General features: G+C 37.3%; 1 protein-coding gene across 1 annotated transcript in view; it reads left to right on the forward strand.

Moving 5' to 3' along the window:
* Window positions 1-20,007, forward strand: part of PIK3R6 (phosphoinositide-3-kinase regulatory subunit 6) — a 738,015-nt gene that overhangs the window by 547,841 nt on the left and 170,167 nt on the right. The window contains exons 8-10 of the mRNA XM_044085023.1: window positions 2,191-2,374; window positions 5,868-6,015; window positions 17,018-17,104. Of these exons, the coding sequence (XP_043940958.1) occupies window positions 2,191-2,374; window positions 5,868-6,015; window positions 17,018-17,104 (419 nt within the window). The remainder of the gene's footprint in view (window positions 1-2,190; window positions 2,375-5,867; window positions 6,016-17,017; window positions 17,105-20,007) is intronic.

Here is a 20,007-nt window from a genome sequence, read left to right on the forward strand (position 1 = left end):
GGATCCTATCTCGCCTATGACTGACTGATGCTATCGGATCCTCACCACTACCGACTGGCACGCCCCACTGAGCCAAGCCAAGTCTCATTATTGCTTCTAACTAGTCCCAGATGTCACCGAGCTCTAGTACAGAGATCTCGCTTCTTTTCAACTAGAAATTTTGTGTGGCCCGAGCTGCTCTACAAGTGCCTCTGTTTAAATCTCTTTTCTGTTTTTGTTTTGTTTGGAAAAATGCAAAAGCTGTTTTTGTTGTACCACCTTGCTTGTGTGTTTTGACCTTTTTTGTTCCTAATTTGTTGAACCTTGTTGTTCTGGTTACACTTTCCTACATTTCCGTAGCCCTTTATTTCTCGTTGGTTTTGGCCTTTATTCTGGGGGTTCTTCCTATTTGGCATAATCTATAGTTGTGGTTGTAAAGTCTTCCTTTGTCTATTTATTTTAATTATTGTTCATTGTGGAATGGTCCATGTCTCAAAGTCAGTCTATTCCAATGCAAAGTTTTGTCTGTCCTTTTTTTAAATGTAGTTTTTTCCTCGAGTCTCCCTTAGGCTCAAAAAATAAGCTTTTATATAAAAAGCTTTTTGTGTCCCTTCCTTCGAGAAGCATCCTCAGAGGCCCGAAAATGTTTATATTGCGCCTGCAGCAAACCGGTTTAGCAACATCGCCCATCCTCCTTCTCCTGCTAAAGAGGGCATGGCGGGCTCCCACCAGTCCGTTCGACCCAGACGGCCACCCTCGATAGGCAGTCTTCTGCTCCCGACTCCTTCGCCGAGGATGGCTTGAACTGTGATGGCGGGGTCCCACCCTCGACCTTCGGGCTTTGAGCTGATGGCTGGGAGTCGAGGCGGGTCACCCCACCGGCACCCACTGGCCCGGACTGATGGAGGCTGTCCGCCAGATACCTTCGTGGGTCATAGTCCTCTCGGCCTTGAGCCGGTCGGTCAGGGTTCTGTTGGTCATAGCCCCTTCGAGTCAACAACCTGTCCTCCCTCCCCTCCTCAATGTTTTTGGAGAGCGCAAGATACAACCTGGCTCGGTCATGTCTCAGTCATCCCCAGATGCTGATCTGGTTTGTCGCTCCGACCCAATTGGCTTCGGCCAGTCCCTCCATTTCGATTTCCATTGCCCGCACCTAATGCCATTCGGAGCTGAGTAGCCCCACAGAGCGGAGATCCTAGGGAGAGCAGACTCCTTACCCTGGCCCCCGACCTAGGGTTGGAGTTGTGGAGATCTCTCCGCCTTCCCGACCGGGGACAACCCCCGACCGGGTCCGAGGGTGGCACGTTGACTTGCTCAGGACCTGGGTGGGATCTCCCTCACATCGCGGTCTTCCGCTGTGTGTTTTTGCCATGACTGGCTCCACCATCATATCGAGGATTCTGACCCCAGATTCTGGGCTCCGCCAAGTATGAGCTGCCCTGGCACTGGCACCTTCCATCTGGCACCTGGTACTGGGCACCTTCCCTGGGCTGGCCTGTCCTGTCCCAGCAGAGCCTGCCCCTAGGTGGTCCCCCTCCCCAGGGTTACCCTCACTCTTTGAGTTCTCGGGGAGTCTTCGGAGAAGGGCCCGGAGGAGCGAAGAAGAGAAGCAATCGTGCAAGAGGAAGCCTCTGGAACTCCATCGGACTCTGATCTTGATGCCGTCCCGTGATGGTGCGGAGGCCCCTGTGTCGCCCTCATTCATTCTCATTCGCATTTACGAGGCTATGCTGAGGGCTGCTGACATTCCCAACCCCTCTACAGATGGTTCAAGCTTCCCGGGCTCAGCCTGCTGCCTCCAGGGTGTCGCCGCCTCGAGCTCCAGCTCCTGGTTTGTCGAGGGGCGGGAGGAACATCCAGATACTGTACTGACCAGTGCCTCGCCCCTAACAAATTTTTTGCCCATTTTAGATGTCCAGCAATCCTCCAGTAGACAAAGTAGGTAATCTAAAAATGAATGAATTGAGTGAATTAATTCAAAGTACATTGATATCAGATAATATCAGGCAATGTCAAACATGACAGTGCAGGCTAATTTAAGTACATAATGGTCAAAACATGTCTTGATATACCTGTTTTATTCTTCTGCTGATGAGTTTAGCAGCTACTTCATGTGACATGTTTGTATTAGTTATTTGCAGTTTTGTAACACCATACAGATCTTGAACATATTTTCATTTGATCTTTAACATGTTTGTCTTCCCTGTCTAGGGTTTTTATATTTGCAGATCCCGATTTACTCTCGGAAGATGTCAGCATCACACTTCATGGTGAATTGAGCAGCACCCCTTTTTCTCAAAACCCTACAGCACAGATGATCACAGTTATAAAACATACCATGCAAGCAGCCCTGGGAGATAAGTGTGATGTTCAGCAGCTGCAGAAGACACTTGAGGTAGGACCATATGTGGGTGTCTGAAACATTACAAAATATAAATCTACTTCCATTGGTGTGCTCTGAGTCCAGGAATGAAAGTGGCTCATCTGGCTAGCAAGTACCAAGGTATAAGGAAATGCTGAGCTACAGATAAGCAGCTCTGCTTGGCCACTCAAGGTCTGACAAAGAGGAGGTATGATTTTAGGAATGCATTAATACTTAACAAAGCACATTTGTGTACATTTTACAGTGGCATACCTGATTCTGAGACTACCATACAGGTAACAAAGTTAACTTCCATAATAGTCAAAAAATTGCATCAACCCCACATTATCAATTTTCGCAAACACCCTGTAATTAATATGCTTCTGTTTTCATCAAATATACTGCATTTATCTGATGATCATAAAGACCATTCAGTCAAGCCTAATAGACTGAACAGAACATATTATTCAGTCAAACCTAATAGACTGAACAGAACATATTATTCAGTCAAACTTAACAGATTAAACAGAACATATTATTCAGTCAGACTTAATAGACTGAACAGTACATACTTGGCAAAAATGCTACATAAGTGAAAAGCTCATTCACTCTCCATGCAGGGGTCTTGTAACCATTATACCATCTATTATATGTAACTACAGGATCATTGAATATTATGCTAAGGTACAACTTTTGACAGTGTTAGCCTTTTCTGTTTACTTAGTTTGACCAAACAGGCATTGCGCAAAGAGATGTTAAATTACTGACAGTATACTTTTATTATCAGAGCACTGTACAACATCAGCATGGCCAGCATAGTTGTCATACAAATAAAAAAATATTCTATAAAAAGTTAATATGAAGTGTTACTATCCAGCAGACAGCTATTTATGTTCCTATAACCTTGAGTGAGGGTGACACTAAACATGGAGGTGGGGGGGGGGCTTCCCTCCCTTGGAAACCATTTTACAGTTTAATTGTTTTACTTTTTTAACATTTGGCAAGTTCTTTTATTGTGTTGCTGTATTTAGACTATTATATTTTAGTAGCTCATGCCTAGTACAGCATTTGTATATTTATTAAACTCATATATGCATATTCACATCCACACACACATTGATAATGTATCTGGGCATCCTATCAGAGGACACAGATAAAGGGTGTGACGTAAATTTTTATTAATTTAATTATTTACATTTGATTACCCCTTATCATGTCACGCTTACCCGTGTCACATAGTAACTTAGCAAAGATGCTGGTTTCCTTCCTTCTGTGTGGAACATTAATATGTAGTACTTTACAGTGTAGTTTAACACACACTGTTAGTGTAAAATAAATCTTTTGTGATACATATTCACTTACAAGTTTATAACAAATATTATAGCAGCATAAATATAATGCAGAAAAAGAAACACTTTTTGTTCCTTTTTGACAGACATATTTTGTCTTCCTCATTGGATTATAGTAGATTTTGTTAGAGAAGCAAAACAGTCTGCAGCATAATTAGAGCACAGAAAAGTATCAAAAACTTTGTAATAAGCAGGCAGACAGTTGCTGCTCATTAAGTAGCTAGCGACAAAGACAGAGGTATGGGATAATGTCAGGTTAGTTTGAAGGTGGGTCTTTCAAATAAAGTTGTGCTGAAAGCAGATACATTAGCGGAGAACTTGAAATGGTCAAGAAGGGATTTTTTTGCATGAGGCAAGGGTAGGTTATTTATATATTATTGTAGGAATGGTGTTCATGACTGAGGGTCCAAATTTGAAGAAGGCTTGTTCAGTATTGCTGACTATAAACTGCACACATGCTAGACTGTGTTACTGTGTGTTTGCTTTGATGGCTGTGTGCTTTGTGTATCCTATCTTTACTTGGAAGTGGTAGATCATATTAATTGTTAACAAGACTGGATATTATGCTTCTGAATAAGTAATTGGCTCACTACAGTACAAGAAGATCTTTAACGATGCACACAACTTGGTATCAGAGTGTTCATTGGTCAGAATGTTCATGAATCTACATATTCTGTATGGCAACTTTTGGAGAAAAATGTGTGCTTTTTCCAGAGATGTAAAATCCATTTACAATATCCCTCTAAAGCTTCTATTAAATGACTTATTGGGATTTCTTATATATATATATATATATATATATATATATATATATATATATATGTATATATATATATATATATATATATATATATATATATATATATATATAGCTTCCACTAATTCACAATTTTCAGAGCCCTAGTGCCTGGCCCACCAAGATTCTCATTCAAGCTCTTCACAATGCACATATAGTGCAAGAAAACAGCCTCAGTCTCTTTTAAGGATACCACTGACATTGGGCCAACATCAAGTACAGACCAGTCAGTGTCACTTCACGATATCTGCTAGATTTCAGATGACCATAAAAATACTCTGCGTATCACAACTAATTCATGAGTGTGTGTGTGTGTGTGTGTGTGTGTGTGTGTGTGTGTGTGGCTGAGTGTGTGTGTGTGTGTGTGTGTTTGCGCACGCGCGTGAGTGTGTGCATGCGCCTGTCTTTGCGATGGTTAGCTTTACAGCTTTTACACTAGCAATTTAAATGCTTAGACTTGTTAAACATTCCCACAATGTCTCTTACAGGGAGTGTCTCCTGGCTGTTGTGATTCCAGACATTACACTGGAGTCACACTACATTGTCTTTGAAGTTGCCAGGGTCCAAATGGTATACCCTCAAGTAAAATATGTCATTTTCAATATTAAAAATTACTGTTTTAGTATTTTAAATGGAAATATTTTTGAGGTAATGGTCAACAACTATAATATTATTCATAACATTCTGCAAAAATAACATTCTGGCACATAGATGCAATGAAAATACTTGCATTATATGGTGGTATTGTTCATGATGTGTGGAGGACATTGTTTTCCATTTTAATGTGGCTTACTTTATCTTTTGAGAGAAGTAGAGTATTTGTGCTGTTCCTGATGTGTTAGTCTGTTAAATAGATTTCTAGCTGCAGAATAAAAGACTATATATGCCAGATTCCATGGCAGGCAGATAAATAGGGGCTAAAGACAAGTACAACATCCTCATCAACTTAAAATCAAATTATATTGTATTTCCATTTAACAACATTTACATGATGGTTTTCTTGAAATACTGTACTGGGTTATTTATAATGCTGTCTATATTTTTGGGACAGCATAACTGAATACTGGCAAAATTTGTTTTGTGAAAACCACCAATGGTTTGCACCTGAGTAAAGGAATGTGTGAACGTGTACACATGAATATCTGTACCATTTGTCGTACACACATTTGTATGGCATTATCACAGAAATACTTTTCCCAAAAATTATAGATCACTTCCTGCAAAAGTTGATATGAGTGAAGTTTCAGTAAGATAAACATTTTAATGTGTTTAGTCACGTAATAAAATCTTTAAAGTACTTTGAGACTCCACTGAAAGTCATGCATGAAATGCTTTTTAAGTTTTACTTCGGTCACCTTATTAATAGCATTGTTTTTCACAGGACAATACCACAGATGTTCTGGAGCAGTATTTTGAGGATGTAGTGTTCGCAGTTGAGCAGGCATCAGAGGAACTCAACATGGATAGCAACAGATACAGTGAGGTTATGAAGGAACTCTACACAAAAATGCTTGGCTCAACTCAGACAGGTAAGCCCTTGTCCTTACTTCCTATTTATCAGACTACATAACAAAAATGCATAATGTTAGAATCAGACAGATAGAATCATCAGATGCCAGCTTGCTGTCTGTGTGGCAAGACAGTATAGGGGACACAAAACTAAGAGATACACATGAAATCAAAGAATTTCTTGTTTTTTTTAACTAAATTTGTCCCACTGAGTCAACTGATCTTTTACAGGAGAAACAAACTCCACACTAGAAACTTGGAAACAGTTTTAGATCAGCATGTAACTGTTTATGATGATACGAAGGAAAATCAGAGTATGCAGAAGAGAATCCACATGGACATGGGAAAAATGTGCACACCTGAGTCCGACAATATATAGAGATCAAATTGAACATTGGATCGCAGAGATGAGTGGCAAAACAGTGACCACTTTGCCACCATACCCACGTATACTTTCTGCTGCAAACTAAAATTCATGCTATGAGAAGCATTTTGGTGTAAAGAAAACATCAGGGAATTAATTGCTAGTTATGTAGTCACCTAGGAATGGTTTCAGTGTTTCCTTCTTGCTGATGCACAGCAGAGGCACAGCAGCAGCAAGCAGCATACAGTTGAAGACCAATAAAAAGAAATAAAGAACATGAAACACTACTTCCCTTTGACAAAAAAAAAAAAAAACAATAAATGCCACAGTCTAATAACATATTCACACATTTTACATATCCTTACAATACACACAGCACAGACAATAACTGAATTTGTCATGCACAAGGATTTGATGAAGTGGTAGCATGCTGCAGTGTGAGAAATCAAATCACTGCTTAACAAAACAACAGAAATGAAACCATATCACATATATTTCTGCTCAGCAAAAAAGAAAATGTGCCAAGAATTGACTCCTCCTGCAGTTCGTACGAAGTTACATGTATTCATAGCATATCTAAATACGACTGTAAATTCTTTTTTATGAAACCCATTTTTCCTACTATTATTGGAGCTGTGTCTGCCTTCAGTGCCAAGTATTTTAGTCCCTGCAGCAAGAGCAGGGAGATGATGAAGATCTCTGCTACTTACTGAAATGTCTTCCTACTAAATGAAATCTGATCTCCTGCTCACGAGTGCCTGTTCCCCTGCCCTCCTTGCAGTCATGTACCAGCTAAATGTGCAGGAGATGAGGGTTGCTGCCACAGTGTGGATCAATAGGCACAACTAAACAAACAGGCATGACTAAATGAATAGGAGATAATGCACAATGGATTAATTAGAAAATACAAACAAGCAGGAGATGTAAGCAGAACTTGTAATCATGCTGTGCTCTCATTTCTAAAAGGTGCCATTATCGGTAAAGAGAGAGAGAGAGATTTTTTTTTGTTTTTACTGCTCCAAGGACTGGGACTGCGGTGGTGGTGCTGCTGTAGCGGTGTTGCCTCACAGTAAGACGTTGTCCTGTTTGATTCTCAGTTAAAGCGTCTTCTGTGTGGAGACATGCGTGAATGGGTGTACCTTCGTTGAAGGTTGTGCATCAGGGCTGGCAACTCGGTACATAAAAATCTATTGCCAATCATTAGCGGACCGGAGTTCCGCTGTGGCGACCCCTAACTGGGAAAAGCCAAAAAAATACAACAACAACAACAACTGCTCCAAGGACTGGGACACTCACTGTGACACAGAGTTCCCAGTTTAGCATCCCCTCTGTGGTAAAAAATTACTTCCTTTAGTTAACCAGTTTGAGTTGATGACAAAGTTGAGAGTATGAAAGCACATTTCATCATGTGCCTTTTAAATGTTTAGTACATACATTTTACTGACTGATTTTTTTCAAGTAACCTTTTTTGTTGTGTATGGTTATTTACGCATATATTTCATTTTGTCTTTGTAACATAGCACAGTTTGCTTTTAAAACAAAAAAGTGGATTGCAACCAGGTTACCATGCATAAAGGTTGCATAATGAATTTATAAAATACTTAGATAAATGGAAACAAAATCTCTATGCGTATTTGAAAACTGAGAGTGCTTTCATCTCAATACAAAAAATGAGATCGCTTCAGAACACACAGCAGTATTGTTTCCTGGTTTAAATATTAAAAGCAATCTCAAGACAAATATAATTAACTACTAATGATCTTTAATTTTTAAGAAACTGATGACAGCACACATATTTAGGGTTTTAGACAGACACATTTATTTAAATTTTAAAATGTCTTGAAATTATTTTTTATCCAGGCTGTGCCTGGAATTGGTCAGTATTGATCAGTGCACTACCCATGTGAACAAATAGAAATAAATTGACATGTATATTGGACACACTTGAATACAGTCTGTAGGTGATCAGGAAATTGCCATTGTGTGTTCTAATGAAGTGTTGTTTATTACGTTGAGACAAAATAAGTTTTAAAATAAAGTTAGTATATTTTGCTGCTAAAAAGCATCTTTTATTTTCATTCCACAGTTTATATTTATTTAATGAACTATTTATAGGCATTTACATGTTTTCTCTTTGCTTTTATGCTATTGTCTTTTATGAAATATATTATTCCGCTAGTACCATATATTTTTTTCTTGGCTTAGCTTGTTTAGAGTATTTGTAGTCAGTTTTTTCAACCAAACTGCTTAACATATTGCTATAGATGGAGCTACATAACCATTTGCAAAACAATTCTTACTGGCATTTACATATTTACTTATCTGTTTATTTATTTATTTATTTGTTGTTTGATTCATTTATTAACCATGGTATAGCACTGAATAAAATTGATCATTTATAGTCTTAGCTTGGGTATAAACATATGCATACACACGTGATGAAATGAAAGAACAAAAAGAAAACAGGGTCAATACAATCTTAGAAGATTGCCAGGCTCAGTAAGAAAGCATTTTAATGTAAGATACATTGAAATTATACATTTAGAAAATTCATTGCAAAGACTCAAAACAACATTTGAAGAATCTGGTGATAGATTAACATGCATAAGTCAGTTTACACAGCTTATATCTGCAGTTATGGTCACAAAGCATTGGGGTATATTCTGGGTCTAATGGATGACAAACAACACCTGCTCAGAAAAAAAGTTGTGTTGTAATGTAATACTCATGCATATATACAATAGGATTACAAAATAAAGGGAAGCAAGGTATCCCCTACATTACTTTGCATTATTTAAAAGTGCAAATTAACTTTACCACTTTAGATGTTAATTGTTAAGCTGATACAATACTTGTGTATTCCTAGCAACAGTTAAATAGAAAATCCAAAACTGTAACTTCTCCGTGTTAAAAATAAAATAAAAAAATGCTATTACAACTCTAATAAAAAGTATTTCACTGAACTCATAAACTAAATATTGATGGAAGTCACAAATGATTCTAGGATCTTTATCTTCTACCCATTCAGTGCCATATTGTACAGAAATAAAGTGAGATGCCACCTTGGTTTGCTATTTTTACATTTACAGAATATATAAAACCCCTAAAAAGGTATACATACAAGTGGCCAAGATTAAAATGCTCAAGCATCAAGTGCCTGAGTCACAAGTCACTAAACAACAGAATGCCAGTTGCTTATTTCGTAGCAAATCACTACCATCATGATTTCTAAATTTGTGCTAGCAGTGGTTCCCTTTGTGCTTATGCAACCATAGAATTGATATATATATATATATATATATATATATATATAAGTTCAGTGGCGGAATCTTGCCACTCTGCAAGTGGTTTCACAATTTCAATATTTTCAGCATTTGTGTTTGGTGTTTTATTGCTTGAAGATTCGTAGGGGATTTAGATAAAAGCCTGGGTCCCCATCAAAAAGTCAACAGACCAAATGTCAAGGCTGTAAACACTGAGACCATAAATTAGAATGTTGACTTCATTAAGTGATCAAAACAGTGAAACTAGGAAGATGAAAAAGTTATGTCAGCTGGCAACAGCATTTTGGTGCTGTGCAAAACTGAAATACTTGAAGCAATAATAGTGAGGTAGGAGAATATGCCCTTTCCCTGGGGATAAGGCAGACTCAGATATATATACACACACACACACACACACACACACACACACATATATATATATATATATGGGTCACCTTTAAAATCCTGAAAGCTCAAAATCCTGAATCTCAAAATCCTGAAAGCTCAAAATCCTGAAAACTCATAATCCTGAATCTCATAATACTGAAAAACATACAGGACACCAACACTGATGTGTGATTGTGCGGACATTCGGGGTAGGGAGCAGGTCAGGTAAGTGTGCGATTGTGATGGATGTTAGGGTTAGGGGCGAGTTAAGTGAGTTAGGGTTAGGGTGCGGGTGAGGTGATTGTGCGATAGTGACAGAATTTGGGGTTGGGGCGGGTTAAGTGAGTTAGGGTTAGGGCACAGGTGAGGTGAGTGTGCGATGGATGTTAGGGTTAGGGGTGGGTTAAGTGAGTTAGGGTTAGGGTGCGGGTGAGGTGATTGTGCGATAGTGACAGAATTTGGGGTTAGGGGCGGGTTAAGTGAGTTAGGGTTAGGGCACATGTGAGGTGAGTGTGCGATAGTGACGGACCTTAGGGTTAGGGTCTGGGTTAGGGTAAGTGGATAGATAGTAGTGTATGTGCAGTGTAGTGTAGCTGCAATATAGTCTGTGTTGGTGTCCTGTATGTTTTTCAGTATTATGAGATTCAGGATTATGAGTTTTCAGGATTTTGAGCTTTCAGGATTTTGTGTTCAGGATTTTGAGATTCAGGATTTTGAGCTTTCAGGATTTTAAAGGTGATCCATATATATATATATATATATATATATATATATATATATATATATATATATATATATATATTATTAACAGGGGGTGTGGGAGATGCTGTTACATAAACTTAATTTTTGTGCAGCAAGGATATCATTTGGCCTGCTACCATAACCTCTCTACATTGTGTGTTTCACTCTTCTGACCACTGAATAAAGTGAGCATTTGACTTTACAGTCTTTATGTTTAAAGTGTCAACATTGAGATGGGTCAATTTTTCATCATACATCCAAAAATTCACATTTTGCCACCTTTATAAATATTTAACCTAGCAGCAAATAATAAGATGGTTCAAATCTGGAGTGAAGTTGTTTTTATCTTACAAAATCAAACTCCTTTCTCTTTCAGTGATTCTGGAGTGAGAGAAGCATTCAGGTGTTTATTTCATTGGTTTATTTCATCAAACTATTGACTAAACTTAATTTTTTAGATTTACGGTTCATGATATGAAGAAAAACTCTGTGGTGACTTCATCATCAAACTTACTATTGTGCAAAAATCCCTTCTAAAAGCCTTACTTTCTTCAAATAGTTAATCCAGTGGGGGTTAGATATTCAAAGATTTCTGAAATCTTGATAGGTCAACTCCCACCTTACCCCCACACAGTCTGCCCTCCATACCTTAGGTTTCCAGCCATTCTTTTATACGCTATGCTGCCTAGCTGAAATTAACCACTGCTGTAAATTCTCTGTCCTGGAACATCTGAAAAGTCTTCAAGAGTCACAGTGGCAGTAAGACATGTAACCACTTTAACCATCATTTGTCCTAATTTAATAATATCCATTATCACTATAAGGTTCTGTTTAACATTATTTACCCTTTATATGCATTGTATAAGATACATTGACAACATCTTTACAATCTGGAAAGGGAACCAAACAGCAAGAATACCTTTCATGACTATATCAGCAATTTTACTAATTTACCATTCTAGGGTCCCATATCTTGATATGCAGGTGTCTGAAATGTCCCAAGAGCCTTACTTCACCACATACTTTTATAGAAAACCTACTATGGTCAATAAATATTTTCATGGAGTAAGCTCCTACATCACTTACATAAAAGGTAATGTCATCAAATCTCAAATGTTGAACACATCCAGAATTACCTTAGATTTTTAGAACTTCCATAAAAACATGAACACTCTAAGACATGAATTCCTAGAGAGAGAGAGAAGATATAAAACACTTTAGGTGAATGCAATTTTGGAGCCCACTATCAAAAAAAGGGATTACAGACTAATTTGCCACTTTTAGTATATATCTGTCCACACACACACACACACACACACACACACACACACACACACACACACACACACACACACACACACACACACACACACACACACACAGCTAGAGGGGCACTAAAGATTCCTAAGCAAAGATATTACCAGTCTAAAGACCCTCAGCTACCAACACCAATTTGAAGCTCTGCCCCTATACTCACTCTTTTATAAACTCCTGCATGGTGATTTATTTCTGGCATTCTGTGCTTTTAAGGACCCAACCCTTCTTCATCTTCTACACCTGAAAAAACAAAGGCACCAAGGACACCACAAACACTCAAACTAAAGAGTTCAGTCTACAGCTGCAGTTAAATAAGAGGCATTGGAGTGACAGATTTATTACCCAATGATTCCACTCCACAAGCCCCTCCCCACCCAGCTCCATGGTAATCTTCTGCTGCATATACAACAGTGATACCCTTGATTCCTTTAATACAAACCTTTACAATTGGATGGGCACCTGTAAGTTCATCCTAGGCCTGACTTGTTTTGTCCTCCTTGAGTAGGAAGGTGCCCTATGAAGAAATGTATTGGCAAGGTGATTATGATCCATGGGTTTTCTTTGTCATATAAACTATGTGAAAATTCACACACTAGAAAGTCTTTTTGAACTTTTACCTAAAAACTGTTATGAAAAGAATTTGGTTATTTCACAGGAAGACCACATTTCATTACTACAGCAAGACAGTGGACACCCTGCTGTCTGTGGATACCCACAAGATTAAGAAAATTATAACAAAAAATGTGAACATAATCAAAGGTTATTTATCCATAGCCCATACCCCAAGTAACAATTTTTAAATTCATTCTTAAAAATGAGCTGGCATGAGATGCTTTTTGAAAAAAAAATGGCAAAATGTATGTGCAGCTAGAAGAAAAGCCATTGACCTATCCTGTGGTTTCTGTGAGTAATATGGTTTTCTTATTAACAAGGACTCCTTTTTGTTTCATATGTGACATATTTCTCCACCTGCCAGAGTCACAAACTCTATGTAGGCAAGACGATTCCAAAAATCTTTTGAAGATATTATCACTTGTATGCTCTTTGAAGCAAATAAAATTCCAATGCACTCTCTAAACAGCAATTCCACAGGACATCTCACAAACCTCTATTTTCATGTATTGGATGGAACTGGATCTAACCTGGTATGAGGTAACTCTATCCCCATCCTAGAGAAAAAGAAACATTATTGGCAAATATATCTAGATGCTTACAGCCTTCTTGGACTTAAGCAACACATTTCCTTAAAATGTTTGCTGTTTGAATTCTCACACAAAAAAAATTCTACAGCACAGATTTAGACCCTCATCTGGGACTCAGTAGTGGAGTCCTTTTTTTGTATGTGTTGTTTTGTTTTATCTTTTTTTACATTCTTCTGGAATATATATATAGTTCTATATTTTATATATCTAAGCTGTATTTATGAAACATTCATGGACACACTTTTCTCAGATTAAATCACATTTTAAATCCTAAAAGTTATCCCCCAGTTGAGCTTAATATCACTATTTCTTTTAAGATTTCTTTTTTAATTAAGCTTGAGCACTTGGGATTTAATTGTCCTTTTTGGAGAGAAACACCCATCAGATATAATGTTATTTCTTAACTTTAACTTATTGTTGTTATTATTATTAGTTAGCTAGCTAGATAGTTAATTAGCTTGTACTATTTAATTAGTTGAAACAGTTAGCAAGTGTGTGTTGGCTCCCTGAAGTCCTGTCTGAATAACAACCTTTCAGAGTCATAGTTGTACCACTCCCCTGTTTTGAGACTCATTTAATTAGTGATTTGTACCTTTACTTATAAGGGATAGGGAAGGAGCTATGTGAATCAGTAATACAGTCCTCTCTTAAACTACGTTTTACCATTGCAAATATAAATATCTATAAAAACACACATTTATTTTGAGCAGTTTTGGAAATATTTATTTTCTGGTGAAGAACTTCAAATAACAAAAGCCTAATCATTGTTGGAGATTTAATAAGTCTATTGTGCACTGTAAGATATATATATATATATATATATTTATATATATATATATATATATATATATATATGGTTCCACTTGAAATCATCGAATTACCATTTCTTCGAATTGCAACTCATCGAGACCAAATCGTCGAAAACTCATTTCATCGAAAACTCATATCATCGAATCTCAAATCATCAAAAACTATAAAGCAACTACAAATAACATTCCACAAAGTTTTTACTATGTTTATGCAGGGGGGCAAGCCCCCCTGCACCCCCCATGTGGGGGGCACTGCCCCCCAAACCCCCTGTAAATAAATATACCAACTCCAAGGTTGCACTACAGTGGAGGAAAGAGGTTATTTCCTAACCCCACTGTAGTGCGACCTTGGAGTTGGTATATTTTATTATGGGGGGTGTGGGGGGCTTGCCCCCCTGCATAAACATGGTAAACAGTGTCTGGGATGTTATTTGTAGTAGCTTTATAGTTTTATAGATTTCAGATTCGATGATATGAGTTTTCGATGAAATGAGTTTTCGAAGATTTGGTCTCGATGAGTTGCAATTCGATGAAATGGTAATTCGATGATTTCAAGTGGAACCACACATATATATATATATATATATATATATATATATATATATATATACATACATGTGGAGAAAGAGATTCATACTTGAAGGATACCTTTTTTGAAATTTGCTGTAAGTAGAATGGTATGGGGACGTTCCACTAAATCAGAAATGTATGGTGACAGTTTTCAGGTGGTGTAATTGCAGTGCAATGGGAATATTGTTTTGTTGTGCTTGTTGCAATTTGAAATTAAATATTGTTTTATATAATGAGGTCATGTTTATTTTCTTAACGAAGTTTGAAACTACACAGTATTTAAATATATTGATATTGTGGTTATTGGTTTAGAATGTTTTACCTCAGAGCCATTATTATGCCATATTGGAGTTAATATAATTAGTGTAAAGACACAGGGCTTTTTGGGTGCAGCTCCCCTACATGGGGGGGGGGGGACAGGAGGCTTGCCCCCCCTTGCAAAAAAAAAGATGTTTTCTCTCATGTTTCATTTATTCTGATGGATCAAGACTTGGTTATTTTTTTCAATGGAAGTGGTTCTGATTAATGGTCCTACTGATGAAATAACACGATCTCATACTGTATTTTTATATATATCTATATATGGGTCTACTTCATATGATTGCAAACTTAAAATACTGAATTTCATTTGACTGAGACCACAATACCTAATTTTCAAAATACTGAAAACTCATTTGACTAAGTGGCATATTGAAAACTTACAATGCTGAATTTCAAAATACTGAATTTTAAGCTATAGACATGCACACTTACAGCACCAATGACTAACTCTTTCCAAAACTTCAAAACTACTTACTTACTCTCCTAACAAAAATCAGACAATACAAAAGCAAACTAGGTGGGGGGCTATGCACCCCACACCCTTCCCCCAACAAATATATTTACTTATTCCAGGATTGCACTACAGTGGAGAAAGTGCATATGCCTTTTAAGTACCTTACAGTACTGTACATGCTGCCACTATTGCCGGGAGAGCACAAAGCATCAGCCATATTACTTTAGATACTTCCCATAAAAATGTAAAGAGACATACCCACATTTAGAAACACTCCATCCAATACTACATTCTACACCACTGCTGGTATTCTGTCTTTAAGTTACAGTAATTTTTTTTTATCACAAGCAAATCACAGGTGTAGAGAAACACATATCATGTCACTGGGTTAAAATTCAGTATTTTGAAATATATAATATATATATATATATATATATATATATATATATATATATATATATATATATATATATATATATGGGTCTACTTTGTTTCATTGAATCTCATTTCAGTGAATTTCATTTCACTCCGACCACATTGCTGAAAACTCATTTCACTGAACTGAACCTAATATGTATGGCACTGTGTAGAGTACTGTAAGGCAAGTAAAATGTATATGCCCTTTTCCCCACTGTAGTGTAGTCCTGGAGTTAGTGTATATAGTTATGGCGTGTGTGGGGGCCACAGCCCCCACTTTGGGAGTTGTGGGGGGCATAGCCCCCTACCTAGTTTGTTTTATATTGTATTGTACTGAAAACTTCAAAACAACACATTCTTAAGAATAGACATACATAGTTACAACACCAATGACTAACTCTTTCCAGAAGATAATATGTACTCAAAGAAAGTTGGGGGCAATGCCTCCCACACCCCCACACCCCCCTAACAATATATACTAACTCCAGGATCACACGACAGTGGGTAAACAGGCATATACCTTTTATTTGCCTTGCAGTACTCTACACAGTGCCATATATACTAACTGCAGTTCAATGAAATAAGATTCAGTGAAATGAGTTTTCAGTAATTTGAGTTTTCAACGATGTGGTCGGGGTGAAATGAAATTCAGTGAAATGAGATTCAATGGAACAAAGTATATATATATATATATATATATATATATATATATATATATATATATATACAAGAAAGAAGCATGGATGTGCCCTTTCTGTATATTTAAATATAAATATTCACTGCTTGCACACTGTAATTAGTGCCATAACAAATGGGCAGATAGCCTTCTGTTATTTTTTCTTAGCAGGGAAATTGTACTTTTGTAGTCATGGTGCTGACTTGAAAGTGCAGAAATCAGTTGCTCATACTGAATCACTGTCTGAGATGTACTATATTAAACTAAATCACTTAACCTTCCCTTATTCCTTACTATCCTACGAGCTCCAGAAATGGGGAAAGAAAGGGTCCTCCTGTATTGAATGCATGCTACAGACTTGATTGACCAGTGTGCAAAACAAGTAGCTGAAGTTAAAATATCTTTCTGATCACTGAGTTGCTTTTCTCTCCGTTCCCCATTTCCCTAACCTCGGGAGTTCACTGTATGTAAAGCCACTCACTATGTTCCATTCTGTTATAGCTGTCATATCTACCGGAAAACTGCAGTACATGCATCCACCTGTTCTAAACTTCAGCTTCAGCCTCTGGAAGGATGATGATGATATCTGTAAGTATACATTTTTTTTTACTTAAACCACAGAAGCGTAGCTAGCTGGACAGTGTGTGTGTGTGTGTGTGTGTGTGTGTGTGTGTGTGTGTGTGTGTGTGTGTGTGTGTGTGTGTGTGTGCATGTATGTGTGTGTGCATGTATGTGTGTGTATATATGTGTGTGTATATGCTTATGGAAGTCCTTTATCTATGTAGTGTTTCAGTTTATCAGGTAGTCACTGTTTTAAGAGCCTATCATTGTCTTCAGCAGAGTACACTTTCCATTCATGGCAAAGACAATCTTGGTGAGGTCTCTGAGGAGACCTGAAATTCTTCATGGTCATAGAAAACTACTGCCAGCATGCGTTGCTGAGTCTGGAACCATTAACAAAAAAAAAAATACAGCAACACTACCATAAGCAGCTTCAAAATGGGTTATAAGGGTTTTGGTTAACAAAAAGCTCAGATAATATTACAAGTTCTGAAGAGGATAGATTTTTGAATTGTACTGCTTTCATACACTGAAGGAAATGTCATGGGACATGATGATGGTATATAACTGCGCCACTATGAACAGCACTATATATGTGTTATACAAAGACCTGAAATGTAGAGTGTTTATCATCAGAAATAGAGTTAGGGTGTGGAAAAGGGGGACAGATATCCTAAGTACAAGGTGCTGGGGAGGGTTGATTGGGAGATACCAATTGGTTGTTGGTGCAGTACAGGCATTCTTTTCCATATTGTTATTTCTGAATATTGGCTAGTATGGAAATTAAATACTGTTTTTCTGTCAGGACTGAAGTGCTTACTTCAGTGCTTCCTGTGTGATATAACTTATAGAAAGACAGTTGCTACGAATGTAGCAAGCAAGGCTACAGTTTATAAAAGCAGACTTTTTTTTTCACTACTCAACTTAGAGTTAAGTTGCATAGAAGATGTTAGGAGAGAAGTGAGGAATGCTAGATCATAGAAGGGCTTTTTTTTATTTATTGCTCTTCAACTTTGATTTGAGATGTGCAAATTTGGGAAGGATAGACACCTCTTGCTGCTCCTTAGTGATGAGTGCTAAATCAGAAATAGACTTTTTTTTTATTATTTGTGTGGTGCCAGACTGTGGAACACTGAGCACTAGATGAGATGGCTATAGCTCCGTTTATCATTCCTAGTAGCTGATGATTTTACCATCATGCTTTTAACTTTCTGGAATTTTATACTCATATAAATATCAGGTAGGATGTCTCATACTACCCTTCTGTGCCTCAGTTAGGTAGCCTTAACATTCTCATAGGACACTTTTGATAAATGTTCTGCAGAAGATAAGGAAAGTTTTTTCTGCACTTCTTACACTAAAATAATAAAATCACACTCATACCTAGTTTATTTTTTTTTTCAAAAGCATGTTGCAAAAACATTTACTACACTTCCTTTTTTTCTAGTCTAGTTCTTTCCATGAATTGTTTAGAGCACACACAGACTTGGCCCACATAGCCTGTCCAACATCTTACCAGATCAATACATAAATTGCTAGCACAAATTTACTAGTTACTCCATAATACTAACATAATGCATCTGCTGTACTTTCCAGTAATATTTATGGCAGGTCTTCTAATCACTACATTGCCAAACATGTTAGTCTTCTTCCAATCTGAAGCCATGATCTGTGGTCTGAAAACATATTTTACAGCTATCTAAATCAGTTTTGTTACATTAAATTCTTTTTTCAACCTAAACCTTTCCTAGCTAAGGAGTGAACTAGCCCTCACTGTGAAGTGACAGTACTACTGACTGCAACACTGTGCTGCCCTAAATGTACTTAACATATAATTATCATACATAAACTAAATTCAGACTAAAAAAATAAAGATGTCCATTTTATAAGTGCAGTAAGGCACTTGGTGGTTTACACGGAACAGCATTCTTAGGAATTTTGCAACATATTCATTCTTTGGGCTTGTGCCAGACAATACCCTTGGGCATGAGGAATTTTCTCCAAATCCCACTTTCAAGTAAAAAACACTCCAACTTAGGATAAGATGACCATTTTATTAAACAACCAAATAAAGGAATAATTCCACGACATTCAAATGTCTTCACTTCTCAGCATAGAAAGGTTACAGTAAGCAGTGTTACCTGCTCGCCTTCACTTGGCCTTGATGTAAAGCAATGTCAGTCCACTCACGTAAACCCAGAATCCAGTTAGAAGCAGTGTAATACTGCTCACTTGTATAACAAGCAACCACTACAAGTCTTACTAAACTAGAACTGAAAGGAAGAAGGGCGGAAAGAAGAGAGATTCGTCAGAACCCATCTTCTCTGTCGACCAATATCACGATCATTTTACTCCATAGAAAATTCAAAATATAACCTTAAAGCAGGAAGGGAGGGTGGGATCACCAAGCCCATGCCAAAGTCTATATACCTGTATATGCATGAACATATTTCTGTAGTGCATTTTATTTACAATACCTTTTGTCTACAAAAAAGTGTCAATTATTCTAAAACACATATGACTGAATCACATTTGATAGAAAAGTGTGTAAGGCTACAGAAAGTGGGTGCTGCTGTATTTTTGATCATGGAAAATACAATGCAAATTTGAGTTGATCAGTATTAGTGCCTTGCTAATGCCTACTGTTACGTTGTATCTCTGTCTCTAGAAGTTTGTGTTTCTGCATTTGCAGTGATTTATTCTGTGAGGAGTTTAATCTTTTCTCCATGGTTGTGCAACTGCGGAGTTAGAATATTTCATTAAAGAGGTGTGGGAGGCTTTCCCCTGGTAAAAAAGAAGTTTTAAGGAAGTATTTACTGTATATCAAGTTTTAGATATAATGAGACTTGACTAAGTGTGTTTTAAATTAAGTGTAGGTTTGTTATATTAATGCCAAAACGTTTAATTTCTGCCATTAGAGGATATGTATA

This window comes from Protopterus annectens, chromosome 10.part0, assembly GCF_019279795.1.
Source record: "Protopterus annectens isolate FY-2018-M chromosome 10.part0, PAN1.0, whole genome shotgun sequence".
Taxonomy (NCBI): domain Eukaryota; kingdom Metazoa; phylum Chordata; order Ceratodontiformes; family Protopteridae; genus Protopterus; species Protopterus annectens.